The sequence below is a fragment of the Candoia aspera genome, chromosome 5 (genome assembly GCF_035149785.1).
Source record: "Candoia aspera isolate rCanAsp1 chromosome 5, rCanAsp1.hap2, whole genome shotgun sequence".
In the NCBI taxonomy this organism is placed as follows: domain Eukaryota; kingdom Metazoa; phylum Chordata; class Lepidosauria; order Squamata; family Boidae; genus Candoia; species Candoia aspera.
Window position 1 is genome coordinate 66,774,822 of NC_086157.1, and position 18,768 is coordinate 66,793,589.

Here is an 18,768-nt window from a genome sequence, read left to right on the forward strand (position 1 = left end):
AGATTTATTTAAATTCAAGGATATGCACTCTATGGCTCACCAGCTGTATGCTGCTTTCCCTCTATCCACAGCCTGATACATATAATGGCATTTTAGCAGCAAAAAGGCTGAATTTTAATAGCACATTTTTTTTTTTTTTTTACAAAATACAGAATATCCAATCTTACTCCCATAACCCTTTGTTTGTTTGTTCGTTTTAAGCCCAAATTCTGCCTGGAAAAAAATTATCAGGGCAATTTTTGTTTTAGGCAGGCCTTTCATTTGCCTCTAAAGCTTTTGTGACTGAATTGCAGCTTCTGGTCACATCTGTTTAAATGTAAGTGCTTAAATACAACAGAATTTTGTATTTAAATTCCTTTCTTCCAGAAGTGCTTTCTTATCAGAATATTTAGAGAAAAAAAATCTAACTTACATTCAATATCGAGGTACATGCTCTTTTGATGCCCACCAATTCTACTTGCGGCTTCACAGTCATATCTCCCTGAATCTGTCAATTTCACATCTTTAATAAGTAGTGATGATCTTCCATGTTGTCCTTTGACTTCTATTCGACCATCTGGACTCTATTTGTAGAAAAAAAGTTTTTAATTTTGTTGTTTTCTTTATTAGGATTTTTTTAGGATTACATATCTTTTTTAGGATTACATATGACTTCATGATACCTATTTTATAAATGCCTTGTAATACATATCATAATGCAGAAATTAAACAAAGTATTGATAAAAAGAAAGTCCCGTGGACAAGAAAAAGGAAAAAAACAAATGCCCATAGGACTTAAAGTTATTCACAAGGGTAATCAATCCTTTATCAACCTGAACATATGTAGAATATGCCCTTTGTTGCATACTATGCTTATGACAATTTTGGTGGAACTGATTTTGATGTGTGACACTTGTATGTATTCATGCCATGTATCACAAATAAATATGCCATATACCAACATGCTCTACATGAAGTAGTGAGAACATTTAATTATTTAAATATAGTTTTCTTATAAGAATTAAAAAGAGTATTTTATTTTAGAACTCTTTTCCTATTATATATTGCATATCAGAAACATATTTGGAAATTTAAAAAAAAATCATTGAATTTTTGGTATTCAAAAATATGTTGCCCAGTATGTTGAAGGTAACCTTGAAAAATTCAGATATAAAACATGTAAACAACAATTCTGTGTTCAGAGCATATATGTCTAGGATGTGATCAGTAGTTATAGAAATAAACTAAAAGGTGGCTGTGGGGAGAATGTGTTATTAGAAAGTGATTCGTGCTTAGAAGTTGCTTCCTTTTTGTGTTACTAAATTGTTACTATCCAGTGTAGAGCATTTTTGCATTGCATTTCATTATTATAATGATAACAATATCTTTAAAAAAAACAACAGTTCTGTGCTGAAATAGAGAAGGAAAAGAAGGGAGAAAGAGAAAGAGTAGGGAATCTGCCCAAGGTCACTCATCTGGCTTTCATGCCTAAAGGAAGACTAGAAATCATGGCCACCTTGTTTCTAGTCCAGCACTGTAACCACTACCAAAATTGGTTCCTAGAAAATGAACAAGCAAATAAATATATTTTTTAAAAATAGTTTTGCTGTATAGATGTATAATAATTTTATCTTTCAGTCTCTCTACATAAGAAGATTTGTGGGGGAAGGAGGTTATGGAGTTACTATTATTATTAAGGAAACTCTGGATCAGTTAGACTACTGGAGAATGTTCCTTCCTCTGAAAAAAATTCAGTAAAATTATCCACCCAGTTTTTTATAGTCATATATATATAGTAGGTAATTCCCCCAAAAAAAGTAATATAATGAAAGAGATGTTTATATCAATATGGTAATGAAAATAAATATTTATATCAATATGGCAGAGCTAAATATATCTAAAACAGAGGTATTAAGGATTAATTTGTGATATTTTCCAAACATTAGAGAATTAACTCAGCAAGTCTACCATACAATGTTTGAATGAGATTGAATGGAACGAACAGGAAAAAAAAATCATTGCAAAACCTAAACTGTTTCCTTCATCCATTATGCTGTGGCTGAGTTAAAAGGTGGCTTTGGTAGCAATGATCCTCATTCAGATATGAGGATAGTCATCATAATTATTGAATCTAACATTTTGCCTTCCTTTCTTTTTGAACATAATGGATGAAATGCTAAATAGAACCGTTTCTTTTTAGATACTTTGGACTTCAGTTGAATCCAAAACTTAATAATGTTTTTTTTTTCCCCAATCAAATGATGAATTAAATAGAAAGATGGTTCCACAGCTATGAAATAATTATTGATTGACAGTACTATAGTACTTCCAATTATTCTTCTATTTGATAAATATATTTTTCAAACACTGAAGAAAACATAGTCTTAAAAAAAATAAACCATATTAAATACATAGGCTAGGAAAGTTTTTTTTTGTTTTTTGTTTTTTAAGTTCCGTAAATTGCAAGCCATTCACAATGTAAGTAGTATGTCTAAATACAGGGTCAGTATAGGGCATTGTCCACAGAAAATGGTCTGTACATTTGAATACAGCCACTATGTATGTTTAGAAATTCTTTGCATAACAACTATTATTATTGTGGCTGAGAGAAACCTGAATACAATGGTATTCCTGAAGAAGATAGGATCCTTGTAACAGCTTCGAATGCCATCTGATTGATCACTTGAACTTTTCCATAGAAAGTGACAAATTGACATCTGTCAGTTGCAGGAAATTTAGCTATAGTATTATGCATAAATGCATAAAATATTCATATGCAAAACAAAATAAATAGAAAAAAGACTGGGTAAATAAATTAGGAATAGGAACTAAGTAGAACTGAAAAAACCTTATTTCCTTTCTTTCACAGAAACTGATAGAACTAGAGATGTCCACCAAAGACAAATGCTATCTTTCTAACCTTGGTGAAAATTGAGTTCTGGAAGTTCTGCCAAATCACTCCAAACCAGCAGTAGTTTGGCAGAATCAAAATCCAAAACATATTGGTTATTTCAGGTTACAAATGAAGCAAAATCTAGCTTTGGTAAATGGGATAAGGTTGTTCTACACTGCCCTTTCTCTCCCCTCACCTTAGAAGCTGCAGTGGCAAATCCCACTGGTCTACCCACTTCCCTATCATCCTGGCATCCTCCCTTGCTTCCCTGGCTTTCATTAGTGGCCAATGTCTTTGTTTTTGCCCTCAAAACCTTGAAACCATTTCTTCCCAGAACAAAATGTCCCATTCTATTCCATGCATGGGTCAAACCACCTGAAACATGAGTGTTTCAATTCAGGGTTAGACCACCTGTAACCAGCTATTCCATGCACAAAACAGTATGTACACAAAACATTATTTACATCTCTAGGCAGAACAAGACAAAATTTATAAAACTGGCCCAGACTGTCTGCACAAGAACAAGTAATGCAGCTTTATAAGCACAGTAATTACAGTATAGAATCAGTTCTACAATTGATTGTTTATTTGCCATCAAGTCAGTGTCAACTCTTAGCAACCTACAATACCTTCCAGAAAACCACTTCAAAACCACTGCTCAAAGTTCTAGCAAAAAACACTCTATTATCATCTGTGGCACATTAATATATTGTATACAATTATTATTCTGATTTCTCTACACATGCTTTATTTGAAAGAAATGCAAGTAACTTTAATTGTCAAGTAAGTTTAGATTCCAGTATTTAAGCATGGATATCAGTGGCACTCTTTTACTGCAATGTATCAAATCTGTCTGTAAGAAAAAAGTAAATTTCTACATAAGGTTAAGTCTAAGTGTATTCAAACTAAAACATACCAGCAAGCAAAGATCACATTGCCCAATCCCATATATTAATGGACATCTTTGCAAAAGTAACTTGTTATTTGGTTTCTTCTAAAGGAAGCTGTAATTATGAAATTTATTCATTTCATTAAAACACAGCATTCTGGAAGTATCCTTCCCTTTATATTACACAGTTACTTCTGCTGTAATATCTGTATTTACAATAATATTTGTAAATGAATTTCAAAAAACGTTGTGCTGTTTTCATACTTACTGTATTTCCCAAGAAATATATACATCTGCATTACAAGAAAAAATTATCTGGAAAAGGTTATTAATCTGTTCACAATAATATTAGTAGGCCATCAGAGCATAAAATATATTGGTTGCCCACCACTAGATGACAGCAAAGAGATACAGAAAACTCTTTGTTACTACCTAGTGGTCAGCTGGATTTTACAAGCTTGGATTTAGTATAGGTAGCAGAGAAACGCTATTAAATAACAAATAATATGTATATTTCCAAGAACAGAAAAGATAGACACTAACTTCTTTCATTGTTTTAGTCAGAATTTCTGACATTGATCAGAGAAGTCAGTTCCTTCCAGTACAGTAATTTTAGTTGCTTTATTTCAGTTTTTTTTTTTTTTTTTTAAGAATCTGATTACATAAAATAAGAACCTCAATTGCAAATACATTTTTTTAGGAATCCCCAGTTCTACTCTATTGCAATTTGAACATTTTGTAACTCTGACAAAGTGATGAATGTCATTCTGTGATCATATATAGTTGTTCAGTAGCCAGATCTTTCATTTTGACTGCAACATAAGAATAGCTCAGGAAGTAATTATTTTTCATTTTGTGTTTGGTTTAAGTGCCTATAACATTCTCTGCAGATTTCAGTGGTCATTAATTGGATTCTGCAGGTGACTGTATCATATAATCCAGCAACACAAATCTGCATGAAACCATATTATTACTGTCCAAGTATAAAATTCTTTCAACAGAAACAATATTCAGGAAAGAGGGTTCTGTTTGATTTGCTCATGTGAAAAATCATGTAAAATATCCTAGTATTCAATTTTTACTTTTTTACTTTTTTTTACACGTTTTACTTGTTTATAGCAACATTTTCATATGTGCTTCTTTTGGCTTACAGCTAGAGAATGCCATGTGTCACCAGCTATAATGACAGGAAATAAACCCCTATTATGTGCAATACTGCCATTTCTCAAATGTATGTTGTATATGATAATATTGGTAGTTTCGTGGTACTTATAACATCCCCCAAACAAATATTCATTAACAATAATCAAATAATTTAAAAAGTTGCCATTAAGTATAGATGGTAGGAGAGCCAAAGCAAGATGATGTCTTAAGAATATACATTGTTTTCACTGATACTATTTAATTCAACCACTCTTTACACAAGCAAGAAACAGGGAACTATTTCTGAAAGTCAAGTATATGGTGCATTTATGCATCCAGGAGAATTCATATCACTGGACTTCAAAATAAATTTGAATCCTTAACAAAGTATACTGTCACTGTCTTTGTAGTCCATAAGTTATATCAGTTTGCCAAGGAATACACTACATGATGTATACTTGATGAATTAGTATCTGTGGGACAGATGGATAAATAAGTACCATTACTTGTAACTCAGTCAGGCTTCAATATCATACACAGGAGGAACACCTCAAGCAATAAACTAGATCTTCAGTAGCAGAAAAGCAATGGAGACAGAAAGCGCTATCTGGACTGAAGGCATTATTAAAATTTCAAAGGTTGAAACAGATGGTCAAGATTTCCTAGGATGAAAAGCTACCTTTGATGAGTAAGGGCTGTTATTCACAACAGCCACTAATGTGGAGAAGCTGATGGAAGCTTCCTTCTGGTATATGGATGAAACATTCACAATATTCCCCACAATCTTCAGGTAAATGTATTCTACCCATGCACCTGTTGGAAACAGCAGAAAATTCCAGAGTATTGCCACGTGTATATTCCTTATTGTCCACTGATTCAGTCATGTTAAACTTCACCTTGCACTTAACATATGTGGGTATGTTTTCAATGGGACACCTTGAATGAAATCTACAAGTCAGTTAATTTCTCACATAAATATAAATTATTGCAACATTTTACAGTTTTCTAAATGGGCTGATATAATTTCCCTTCCATAGGGAAAATCATTATTTGTTGTAACCCATTTAAGAAGTATTTAATATTTAAGTCATTACAAAAAGATTTTGTTGTTGTTGTTGCTTTGGCTTTCTGCCCATCTGCATAATTAGCACCTAATTTCAAAGTTTGGAAAGTGAAAATGACTTTTTGTATGTACTGAAAATTATTTAATAATTATTACATTCTGAAGAATATAAGATATAATTTAAGAAATGGTAGCAATATGAGATATGATTAATCACTGCTTTATGCTGGTGTTTTCATGCAATATTTTGGTAGGTTATACAAAGAGGTGACACAGGGCATTGTACATACCAAAACCAATATTATTTCTTCTGTTCTTGTAAGAGCCAGGATTGGTGCACCTGTAATTATAGGAAGGTAAAAAAAAGGGGGGAAATGAAGCTAAGGGACACTTTAAATATTCATAATAATAAATTAATCTAGAAATTAACAATTTTTGAATAATAAAAACTATCAGTACTATTTATCTTGAGTAGCAACTACCCAAAAAACAATATTGAAAAAAAATGTGGTTATTCAATTTAAATTTGCAAATTCTAGCCAGAAGACAAGAAATGAAATTATTTAAAGTTATTACCTGAATCAGTGGAGACATCATTCTTCAACTATAGAAGTCATATAACATTATATATAAAGAATCCATGATATTTTGTTTGGGAAAAACAAAAACAAAAAAACAATCACCCATTCTGCCCCTCATTTTCACTTCCCTTCCTGTCCTTTTGCATTTTTATAATGCTGCAAATGATGTTTTTTCCATCACTTCTGATAGTGCCAATTGATCTGTTGTTATGGCTTTAATTTTGAAACAGTAAGTTTCATAGACAATTTTTTTTTACTGAATGAATATTGTGTAACCCCTACATGGAAGTTATCAAAAACTATCTAAAAAGAAATTATTTAACTTTGTAGAACCTCAGAATTTAGTATTGCTCATTTTCCTCAGGGTTTCATTCCCTAATTAATCCTAAAGCAGCTCGTAGAATGGTTCTTTCAAATTTATATGCAGCATTAAAATATTTTGAGCAAACTGCTAATTATTTCTGAAAGAAACTATATAATTGTATTTTTGTTCTTACACATTTGAGCAGAGTTATTGTTGGGATCTAAGCACATTGTGGTGCACAAAACCTCTCAAAGAACCAGAAGAGCTTCTACAGGCGAATGAATCAAAAAGCTCTCTCTCTCCCTCTCCCCCACTCCCCCCAGCATATTCTTTAAAGATGTAATGGAAAAACAAAATGCTTCTTAAAAACTGCATATTAATGAAAAGTGCAGCTTGTGACACAATGGCATATATTCTGTCACTTTCTAAAAAAACAGTTCGTCTAATCATATTATAAGATATTGTAAAGTACTATAGAATATTAGAATACAATCCAGCCAATGAAAAATTGTTTCTTTAATTCTATTTAGTGTAGTTTGTATTTCCCAAATGTATGTTCATATCATGCCTCATTTAATAACACTGGCACTGCTAAAGAGTTACAGCTACAATGTAAAGCATTTTAATAACAAAATTATTTATATTTATACCTTCATAATATACACACTATTAATAGATATACTACGTGATAGGGATTTTGTTCACTATCCCCATTTAGTTCCTATCCTCTCCCTTTTTTCCCCCCAGATGTATAATAAGAGTTGTAGTACTTCCACCTTTTGAAATAAGCAAAATAAGTAATAAACGTTAGGGTTAAAATTCTCTTCAGATTAAATGCAAGTGTGAAAAAATGGCCACAGGTTCCATTCTTTCCCTTAGTAACATCAGGTATTTTAAAGCACATCCTCTTGTGAGCATAAGTGCTGTAAAAGGAAAGGAATATAGGTTGCTAGTATAGCATAGTATGATATATATTAAATTAATTTTATAAATGAAGGTCTAATATACACTTAATTTCTTCATGCTTGACATAACCACCATTTTTTACACAGGACATAACAATAGTAACCTATTGAAACAGAAATAAGAAGTCTTGACAGATTTTTTTTTTTAAATCCAGCCTGATAGTATTTCAACATGGTGTTTTTTTCTCTTGCATTCTAATATATTAGCAATGTTGATCTCAGCTCTAAAAATATACCCAATTAAAATTCTTTTAAAATAATTAATTAAAATGAAGAAAAGGGTAGACATAGTTTTCTCTCTCCTATATCACTAATATTTTAATCCAATATAAAATTTCAAAGTAAATTTAACATGGTAAATCTATGTTTTAATTTATTTTTTTTCTTTTTAGATTAGCCATATTTAGTATTTTCAGCATGTTACTACAAATTATTATCATTTGGACCATTTGTCAGCCTCAGTGGAAAACTTAAAAAAAATATTTAGAGTTCAGATTAAAAAGAAAAATGAATATTGAACATAGGGAAAAAAAACAAACAAACAGGAACTTATCCAGACACAGACACAGAATTCTCTAAACTACAATATGTTTCATGTTATAGTATACTTAAAGTAAACAATTTGGGTTTCTACCTATTGTACACTGGTCTTAGCTTAACAAATGATAGATATTTATATACAAATCTTACAGTTAACAATTCCTTAACTATCACCTATTTGAGTAAGTCCTAAACTTAATCACTGCTTTGTTATGTGGACTCCTTTATGCAGCTTTACTTTCACATTCAGCTTGTTTTTAGAGCAGAACCCTAGAGAGACCGTGAGAATAACAGAAGAAATGACTCACCCTTCCATATATCCTTTTCCAAAAAAATGTGGCTGTATAAAACAGCAATATTCACTCCTATTAGATTTCAATCCACACAATAGCATGAACAAAATTATTCATGTGCTTTTTTCTGGGTTAGGGAGAAAGTCTGCATTTGTGCTACTTCTTTAACACATTTCAAATACAATACACTATTCAATTCATTACAGTTGTAGACCAGTACAAGCAGAGTGCTCAATGAGTATATATAAATCTATCTTAACAAAAGGTAGTTTGTCTATGAGTAGCATCTGGGCATAGGCTGAGTCTGAGCGACCAAGGTATCTACTAAGCAAAGGTAGCATGAATCTGTTTTGAATGTCTCCATAAAAGGGCAACAAAGAAGAACATGTTCTATATTTTCTATCTGTCCAGAATCACGGGGGCAAAGCCTTTCAGCCAATGGTACTTCTTTTATATTTATCATCCAATACAGCAGAGTGGGGTGCATGACATAGGGATCTCCAATGGCTGGGTGTTTCTAGCTGTGTAAGGTAGCTGGCAACAATGACAATATATCTGTTGTGTACTGGTGACAGAAAAACCAAAGACTTTCCTAGATCTGCTTGCTGCTCTGTATCCTTTATCCTTTGCTTTAGAGTTTGCCTCACTTAATCATATTTCATCTTAAGAACAGAGGAGTAGCCTAAATTTGAAAGTTTAGATTCTGCAGCCTTGATCCATGTGGATTGGAAATTATCCTGGAGAATTAATGTTGCTAAGCCTTGAGGATAAAAGTTAAGCTTTAAGCAGAGGTTTATGGAAGCTAGACACACTCTTGATTCAAGTTTTATCATACCTGTTTCCAGTCGTAAATGTGTGTTAGAGACACAACAAGGTAACTGGAGAGCTGCTCTGATGAACTTAGATTGTACTCTCTCCAAGGAGGTGAAACAAGAAGCTGGGGGGACCAAAGAACCAAAGTCCCAAAAAGGAGATGAGCTAGTGGCTTCACCTGAAAGAATGTGACTAGTATAAAATGATAATATTCATTCCTATTAGATTTCAGTCCACACAATAGCATGAACAAAATTATTCATGTGCTTTTTTTCCAGTTTAGGGAGAAAGTCTGCATTTGTGCTTCTTCTTTAACACATTTCAAGTACATTATACTATTCAAATGGGGAATTTTCCAGGACTACGCTGAAGGACTTTCCCAGTTTTGAGAGCAAACATTTCAAGTCAAAAGATTTAAGCTATATCAGATTTTATACTGATCTAGTATAGCTACAATTTTCAAATGCTTTTGGCAAACTACCTATTTTGCACAGAGTCAACCATCTTCTTGAACTGTATTAGCAATAAGAAGGAAAATATCATGAAGGCACAGGAATGACTAAGAGAACTAATACTGAAGATTCAACTAATACTGGGAGCAAGAACAGTTAATATTATGTACTTATGCTATATCACTGTATATAAGCTATTTTATTTTATTTATTTTACTGTCCGTTTGAGCAGCTTCATTGTTAGAAGCAAGATCTAATGTGAAAAAATAATATTTCTAGCTATTGCTAGCACATAGTCCCTTTACTTTACTTGTAATTTTTTCTGATGACATAAAGCTAGAAGTATTTTGCATGAAAGAGAGAAGAGTCTGTTCTCTTTGAGCTGTAATGAATAAGTGAACTGAATAAGACAGAATTTAACAGAATGAATACAATTTTCTATATATGGGTAATAAAATATAAGACACAAATATAGGATGGGGCAGACCTGAATGGCAGTAGCACAAAGAGTACTACATGTGGTGTACATGTGATCTGAGTGTCCTTCTTTACCACAAATTAAACATCAGCCTGCAATATAATACAGCTGCTAAAAAGTCAAATTCTACCTTGGGGTGCATTACACGTACAGTATATGTAAAGAATAAGGAGGATGACCTTGATGGAGACATGCAGGAACTGTTACCTAAGCAAAAGGCGCTGAAGCATTTTTTAAGTCTGGAACTATAAGATAATATTCAGAAGTAACTCAGGCAGACAGCTCCCTAATTTACTGAACTATAAGGAAGAGAAGGAGGTACACACAATCAAACTTGCAAGATTCTGTTATTGTAGCCAACATCAAAAAAGTAGTTTTAGCCTTCCTGTGGAGTTAATTTCCTGGTCTTGTCTACTTAGTAGGACTGATATATAAAGTCCAGATCATGGGAAATAATTGTTCTACTCTATTCTATGTTGGTCAGACCTCATTTTAAGTACTGTGGCCAGTTAGGGGAACCACAATTAGACAGTGAACAATTGAAAGAAATTCAGTGGAGTGATCTGGGTGTCCTTGTTGACCACAAGTTAAACATCAACCTGCAATGTAAAAAATTCAGTGGAGGGCTACCGTGATGGTCAAGGGTCTGGAAACCCAAGCTCTGAGGGAAAAAAAAAATAAAGGATCTAGTATGGTTAGTTTACAGAAGAGATGACTAGGATAAGATATGAGAGCAGTATTCAAATATCTAAAGTGTTGTCACACAGAAGTGGACATATTCTAGATTGCCCAGAACAACAGGACTAGATTCACTGGGTAATACTGCAAAGAAAGAGGTTTTGGTTAGACACCAACTGGCCAGACTGTCACATGAAGTAGTAGAATTACAGTTTCTTTGTGGAGTCTGTTTCTTGACCCAGCTTACCTCAAAAGTAGCTGATATTTATGTAACAATTTTATCAGTCCTTCTTCAAGGTTATCTACATATTCCTATACAACTCTACACATTCTAAATGTGACACTTGAGCCAAAAATGTTGAATAACTCCTTAATATTTGATATTTTAGGACTTTGGATTTTCATGACTGCTTAGACAATTACTTTTCTTTATCCTACTCTGACCCTATGATGGAATTGCTGAATGGGTGGGTGATTTATGCCCAAACTCTCTCTATTTACTTTAATGGCTTGAAGGTAACATTATGTTAACAGTGTGCCTCATAAAATTAAGAAGATAGCTCATCTCAGTCATTTCAAGCCAAGAGCTATACTCCATGTAGTGGTGAGGCAGAAAAGCAGGATAAGGCTAGGTATGCTATTGAAGCTGAGGCACATTATTGATATCTCAGACATGAAAAAGTGATGGCTCCCATCCCAAGTGATGGATTAGACAGTGCTATATTAATCCCTGATGTATCACAATCTCAGCAAGATCAGATAAAAATGGTGCCATTTATAAACTGATGGCTACTAACTTTAAAAGTTTAGAAACTGTATATCTATGATAGAAGATCTTAAATCATGAAAATTTCAGGATCAAGAAATAGGATAACTCAATCATAACAAATCAGTTATAAAATATAGAATGCAACAAAGACTTCTATTCTAAATTATATGCTAACAAGGTAGAACTGGACAACAGTAACTATATGAATGCTGACGTGCCTGACATAATTCCAACAGAAGTAGAAGGTGCTATTTGCAATTTAATATGTTGGTAGCTTTACAGAATATTGGCAAAATTATTTACTTGCTGTTTAAAACAATGAAACATTCTACCATTCCACCATGATGGAAAGATGCCAAAGAAAGGAGAAAGATGATGAAGAATGTATTAAAAACTGTAGACCAATAAGGAATTTTGGCCCTATACAAACTTCTCAGTTTTGAGTTATTTTAAGACTAAGCAAAAACATTGGTCCTTGTCCAACTAAGAGAAGGAGTTCATTCTGGAATGGATTTCACACTATAGATCATATACAAGTGGTTCAGCAAGTTATTGAACATTGCAATGACTACCAGATACCACTTTGCCTGGCCTTTATTGACTTTCAAAAATCCTTTGACTCTGCTAAATTGAGTACTGTAATTGAAGCCCTAAGGGGCAAGTGTGAAAGAACCCTACATCAGCCTCCTGAAATCAATATACAGAAATGCCACAGCTACCATCCACATAAATGAAAAGACTGCTATCATCAATATACAAAAGAAATTCAACACAATGATTAAATTTACCAAAACTATTATCAGCAATCTTAGAAGAGATATTCAAACAGCTGAACTGGTCCAAAGAAGCAATAAAGATCAACCATCTATGTTTTGTCAACAACATTGTCCTTTTCTCCAAAAATCTGAAAACCTTCAAAGATTAATAATCTTCAAAGATTAATAAAAATTACAGTGGAAAATTATCAGGCTTGAAAATGAATTTGAAGAAGAAACAAATTATGGTTATAACTACTCTCAACCTTTGCCAATAAAAATTGTACTGAGTTTTATAGTCAACAGCTACACCTAACCTAGGTTAAAAGATTACCATGGAGGCTGATATCATTCTGAATGTAGTTTAGAAATTATTCATCAGGTAAAAAACAAAACAAAAAGTAACTGGGATTTCATAGTAAATTAAATTTAATGCAATGCCAAGCAAAAAACAAAACTTATGAAAACAGTAAAAATAGGTTAATACATTTAATAAAATATGTCTAAGCAGTTTTCAGTAGTTCTACTAAAAACAACACCATCACAGAATACAGATAAACAGAAGCTAGTGGAGAAATAATATTGGGTTTCATAAAAAAGTACTAAGACCTAGGAAGATTAAAATATGATTTCACATTTACCATTAAAAATACCCCTAGCCTCTTTCATAACCACCATCTGTGTAATCAGATAACTGTATAACAGTTTATACAGTAATTATATATGATATGAACCTTTTCCTCTTCAAGCTCACCGATGAAACAAACAAAACAACTGCAACATCATCAAATTAAATTGAAATTGCTCTGCCTTCCAAAACTGAAGGATGAAAATTTCAGTCAACATTGACTGCCCAACTAATGAATATAGTTTAAAAAAAACAGATTTAAAATAGTTTTAAAAACTGCTTTATCCCTCCAAGAATGGGAATGTGATGTGATATATACCCCGAGGAAAGCATCTAAGTCTAAAATAGTTGCTTGTATGAAGCCTTTTCATAAACATTTACAGCCTCTTATCTATAGTAGCCAAGCCTAGGTTCCCATAGTTTATTTTTCCTCACCTTAGGAGTCAAGTCAAAGGTAGATTTAAATCTACAAAAGCTATACAAACAATTATTTCAGGGTATATCATGTATATCACCAGATTATTTAGAACCAAACATTGATCAAATGTTGAATGACACCCCACAACTTTGATTGCTCCTCTGTCAGCATACATTTGCATTCTACCCAAAGATACTTTAACATAAATAATTTTGCATTTACTATTAATACATAACTAGCAAATATACTGTATGTATAGTTAGAAATGTCTAGCCTATTACCAATATTATTGTGAATAGAATGAGGACTGTGTGTTGACAACTAGATGCAAGGAGATAGGCTGCATTGTTTTTATTTAAAAGGGCTAGCAAAACTGGAGCTTCCAATGCATGCTTTCCTTTTAAAGTTTATGGTGGATGAAATCTTCACATGATGCTTTTCCTGATCTTACTTGGTAAATATGATCCTTAATTTCTGCTTCAGATAGAGGAGATCTGTTGGTGCAAAGTCCCATAGTCACTTGCCACCAAAAGCTAATGTAAAATTAGTTTGGAAATAATTTTCTCTCAGGACTGCTGAAGTTTGTCGGGCCAGCTATAGCCCTTTAGTAAAAGAAGATTTTAACTCCTTGCCAAAATGCTGTATGTTTTTTTTAATTTAATGGTAGCAATAGTAATCAAATATTCTTCCATCAAATAATCTTTTCTTTAATTTTAACAATTTTATAACTTTTCTTTGATGCTTGAAGGGAATGAAGCCAAGCAGGTGAATTAGTTTCACAAAATAATTTGATAGCTTCCAGACAATCTCCACTGAAGCAAGGCTTCAATTTATTGCATATTGACTACATCTAGCAAAATAATATTTGTGTAAAAGATTTTGAAGTGACCTGGAAATGTGCTGGTAGTACCTGTTCAGCTGAAACAACTAAACAGATATGAGAACATAGCTGGAGAAAGGATTCACCACTCAACATGTCTTTTAATCTGTTTGCCAAACTAATGAACTATTTAGTCCAAACACAAGTAGCTCAGATGTATTAAGTGGGCAGTGTCAGTGTCATCTGCTATCTTATGTAAAATAGGAAATCAGGGGGAGGTGGTCAGTGTTTGGAAAACAATTGATAAAGCAATAGACTACAGAATACCAATCAAAGAGAATATTTGTAGCTCAGGGTTGAACTATGGAGTCCTTGGTGCTCTCTGAGCCCTGTTGTTTTCTTGCAGACATTTCATTGCCAGAGAGCACCAAGGACTCCACAGACTACAGAAAGAGAAGTGTAACTCTTCCATGTTAAAAATGGAATGTCCCCAGATCCAAGGGCCCCCAAAATCCATGGCTATTCGGTCTGAACAAGATTGAGTCTGTCTGTTTCTATCCAGACCTGGATGGCTTCCAGACACAGGGACAGGACATCAATGGCATCTTTTGGCTGCCTGGAGTTGAAATGTGCTACTGGATATCATCCACCCATACTCTCCAATAAAATCACTTTTCACTGACCCACTACAAAAAAATATTATGTAGACTAAATTATCAGAAGAAAAAACAGGCTACATCTCTAGATTGTGAGCCCTAGAACATACAATATCTCCCATTTAATAAATGGGGAACTTCAAGTGCAAATAAAAAGCCATTATTTGCTCTTGAAAAGTTATTTAGGTCATCTCCTGTCACAATGCAGGCATCAAGATAGCAACTTAACAAGTCAGAAATGTCTCCAGCAAGACACATTACTCTAGACTGCTCTTTGTATATAGAAAGGGGGAAGATAAATGCTAATAATCAAAATATTACAAAGCATGAGTTTAAATAAAAAAAAGCAAAAGCTAAATTAGTACTTGGCTCATGGTTAATTAGATAGACAATAATTATGGTTCAAATAGGTATGCTTAAACTTCCTTTGTGTCTTATTTCTAATATATTATAAAGTAGGGGAAGCATTTAGGAGAAATTCAAGCCAAAAAAGATAATATAAGACCCACATTTTTTAAAAAGCTACATTATGTCAAAAGAGCTAATAAAAAAGGGGTTTAGTATATCAGGTAGCAATTGTAGTATGTCTGTGTATACTTACTGTATATGTTTGTATGAATTATTTCTAGTTCGATATTGATAACTTATATCAATAAAATCATTTATATGTGCTATTATGTATCAACTAGGATCTCAAGGACATTTCAACATTTTTACTGGAGATCTCAGAAGATCATACACTTTTTTACACAATTATGGTGGCATTGGACATAAAATATTGATAATAGCTACAATTAATAACATATTAGAGCACCCTGATGAGCCAGACCAAGGTCCATCCTAGTTTAGCATTTTGTTTCTCATAGAGGCCAACCAATGATTCTGTCCTGCGTGCAAGCTGGAGACAAATGCCTCCAAATACAACTCACTGGCCCTTCAAGACCAACAGACCTTGAAAGACATATCTTCCATTAAGTTATTCAGTCTTACATTAATGAATTCTACAAGTTGTAGTAATGAATTCCATAGGTTAACAATTTCTTCTCTATAAATATTATTTGTGGACAGGGAGAAAACTTTTCACTTTCTTCATGTAATGCATCACTTAGCTCTTTTCAAAGCTAAAAGGTCTTGATAAACTCTTGTTACTCTATATACAGTGTGTGTGTGTATATGTGCATGTGCATGTGTGTGTGTGTGTGGTATAAATTAAAAGCAAGATGCCTGGAAATGATATATAAATATGTCCTATATTCTGCAAACAGATTATCCAAATAAAAATATAATTTTAACACATATATAAAGAAAACTGTATTAGTTATAATTATCTTTGACACAGGAAATTCAATTTTCTTTAAAAAAATGGGTCTCACAGATAAGTATACTTCTCACAAAATGATGATTTGTTTTTTTTAAAAAATAGGTTACATTAAATGCACACAAATAGGTTCTAATTGGAAATTTATTTTAAAAATTCTATAAAATTAAATAAATGTCTTGTTTGTGTTTCACTGGTCGGTGCCAGTGCCATGGAAGAAACCCCAAACCTTGTGTTCTTTTTCCCAACAAATTTTCCATTTGCTAAAATGCTTTAGAAATTTATTTCTAGTGATGAATAAATTCCAATTATTTTGGTTAAATAATTATGGATGGAATATGGTCTTTTTATTTAGTTGCCAGATTTTTGAACAAATACCTTGAATTTCATCATACCATTATTTCTTAAGTAATCTGCATCCACCGGGGCTTCCCACATTTCAATTAACCCCTCAAAGGAAAACATTAGGAAGAAATGTCTGTCGATGTGCAGAGTGGTTTCAGAGTTATGGAAGATGTGAAATAAACAACAACACCAGCAATAAGACCTCCTGTCAACTCCAGTAATAAAGTTCAAAGATGCCCACAAGGAAATTTGAACAAAATTCTCAAGCACCCTGAGGATAAGTTAGAAAGCAACCACTTTGCTGGGCAAGAAAAAACATCAATAAAACTGTAATTCAAGCATAATGCTAAGTGCTGCCCAGAAATTAATTGAAGGAAGAATTACTCTCCTTAGTCTGACTTTTTTGTTTTCTGAAACCTGGAAAGGCAAGATTTTCATACTAATATATGAATATTTCACTCAAAAATATTTTATCTAACTGAAGTTATATTTATATTTTGAATAAATCTAATACTGATTATTGTAACAGTTTAACAGATTATTAAACAGTTTAACAGTTTATCAATTTACCTTGTCACCTTCAGAAAAAGTTATTCCATCAATGGCTCTTTTCCAAGTGATTTCAGGAACTGGTTCTCCTTCTGCCTCACATATCAGAGCGGCTTGACCATTTTCAAAGGTGGTTTCATTTTTAAGTTGTATTATTTGAGGCTGTACTGTTAGAAATATAAATTATATTACTTGTTCTTGATATGAAAGGGTACATACAAGCCTGTGTAATTCTTGATACAGACATATTTTATCAAGAATTATGCTTATCTGTATTGTAACATTATTCCATTTTTGCTAGAGGTTTGCGAGAGGTTAACTAAATTTAATTCCATATGCTTAATGAAAATAACACTGCGTAAAATAATAGCTCTATTCAATCTCAGATATTCTTTTCTATCCTGATCTTTATCTCCATACTATGACCCTCTATAGATTAGATAGATGGGACATTATGAAGCCTAAATCCTGCAGATGCAGAAAACATCATTTTTTCTTCTTGTTACCCAGTTCTTGCTATGCTCACAATTTATATCTAACCCTAGCAGATCTCTCCAGAAGTTGGTTCTATGAAAGAGAACTGTTTAGTAGCTAATGCCACAGTGACTCTCCTCTTCAACTTTCAACTTACTCTTCAAGTAAATGGAAACATTTCTAAGAAATTGTATATACAATAAATTTGAACTGAGATTCAAAGGAAGCCAAACAATACTTACCAAAAACTTGCATGAAAGTCTGATTTGTCATTTTTCCTGCTTTATTTCTTGCTTCACAAATATAAGGACCAGAATCAATATTTTTAATATCTTTTATGGTTAGTTCCATATTGCTTCCTCTTAATAGATATTTATCACTTTCCTCAATATGTTTGCCCTTCCTACAAAATAAGAAAGTATATAAAGACCATGTATTCTTTACAAGCTGAATGATCCTACTAAAATCTAAAAGTTCAGTCTTCTTATTACTATGTAATGTGCTACTAACAAGAAAAGATAATTACTTCATTTGTATGTGAAAATACATTGTAATGGGCTTCAATATATAATGAAATAAGAACATATAAATTAATTTTCAATATGATGTGGCAATTTTATCAATCCAAATAAATTTAATTTAATGCATCTGACATTCTACAATTACAGTATGAAGGTTCAAATTCTATCTACTTTATTATTGAAACTAACATTTATAATCAATCTATCACTAAAGACATAATGAATTGGACATATTCTGAGGGCTTAAGTTGGCTGCTTAAGAAAGCTAAAATCATGTAGCTTTACTGTATGCTATAGAAGAAATGTTATATAGTATAACATATTATTCATTATATTATTGATAACTTATTCATGCCATGAAGAATGTATGCTTTCCTCATAGGTATGAGAAGGATAAATAAATTTGAACACAAATATTCTTGACTTTATTTCTGAATACTTTCA

General features: G+C 32.6%; 1 protein-coding gene across 1 annotated transcript in view; it reads right to left on the reverse strand.

The window, feature by feature from the left end:
• The window catches only part of NCAM2 (neural cell adhesion molecule 2), a 108,667-nt gene that overhangs the window by 77,536 nt on the left and 12,363 nt on the right, over positions 1–18,768 (reverse strand). Inside the window, exons 7-9 of the mRNA XM_063304711.1 lie at positions 18,046–18,206; positions 17,351–17,496; positions 413–563 (exon numbers count right to left, since the gene is read on the reverse strand). Of these exons, the coding sequence (XP_063160781.1) occupies positions 413–563; positions 17,351–17,496; positions 18,046–18,206 (458 nt within the window). The remainder of the gene's footprint in view (positions 1–412; positions 564–17,350; positions 17,497–18,045; positions 18,207–18,768) is intronic.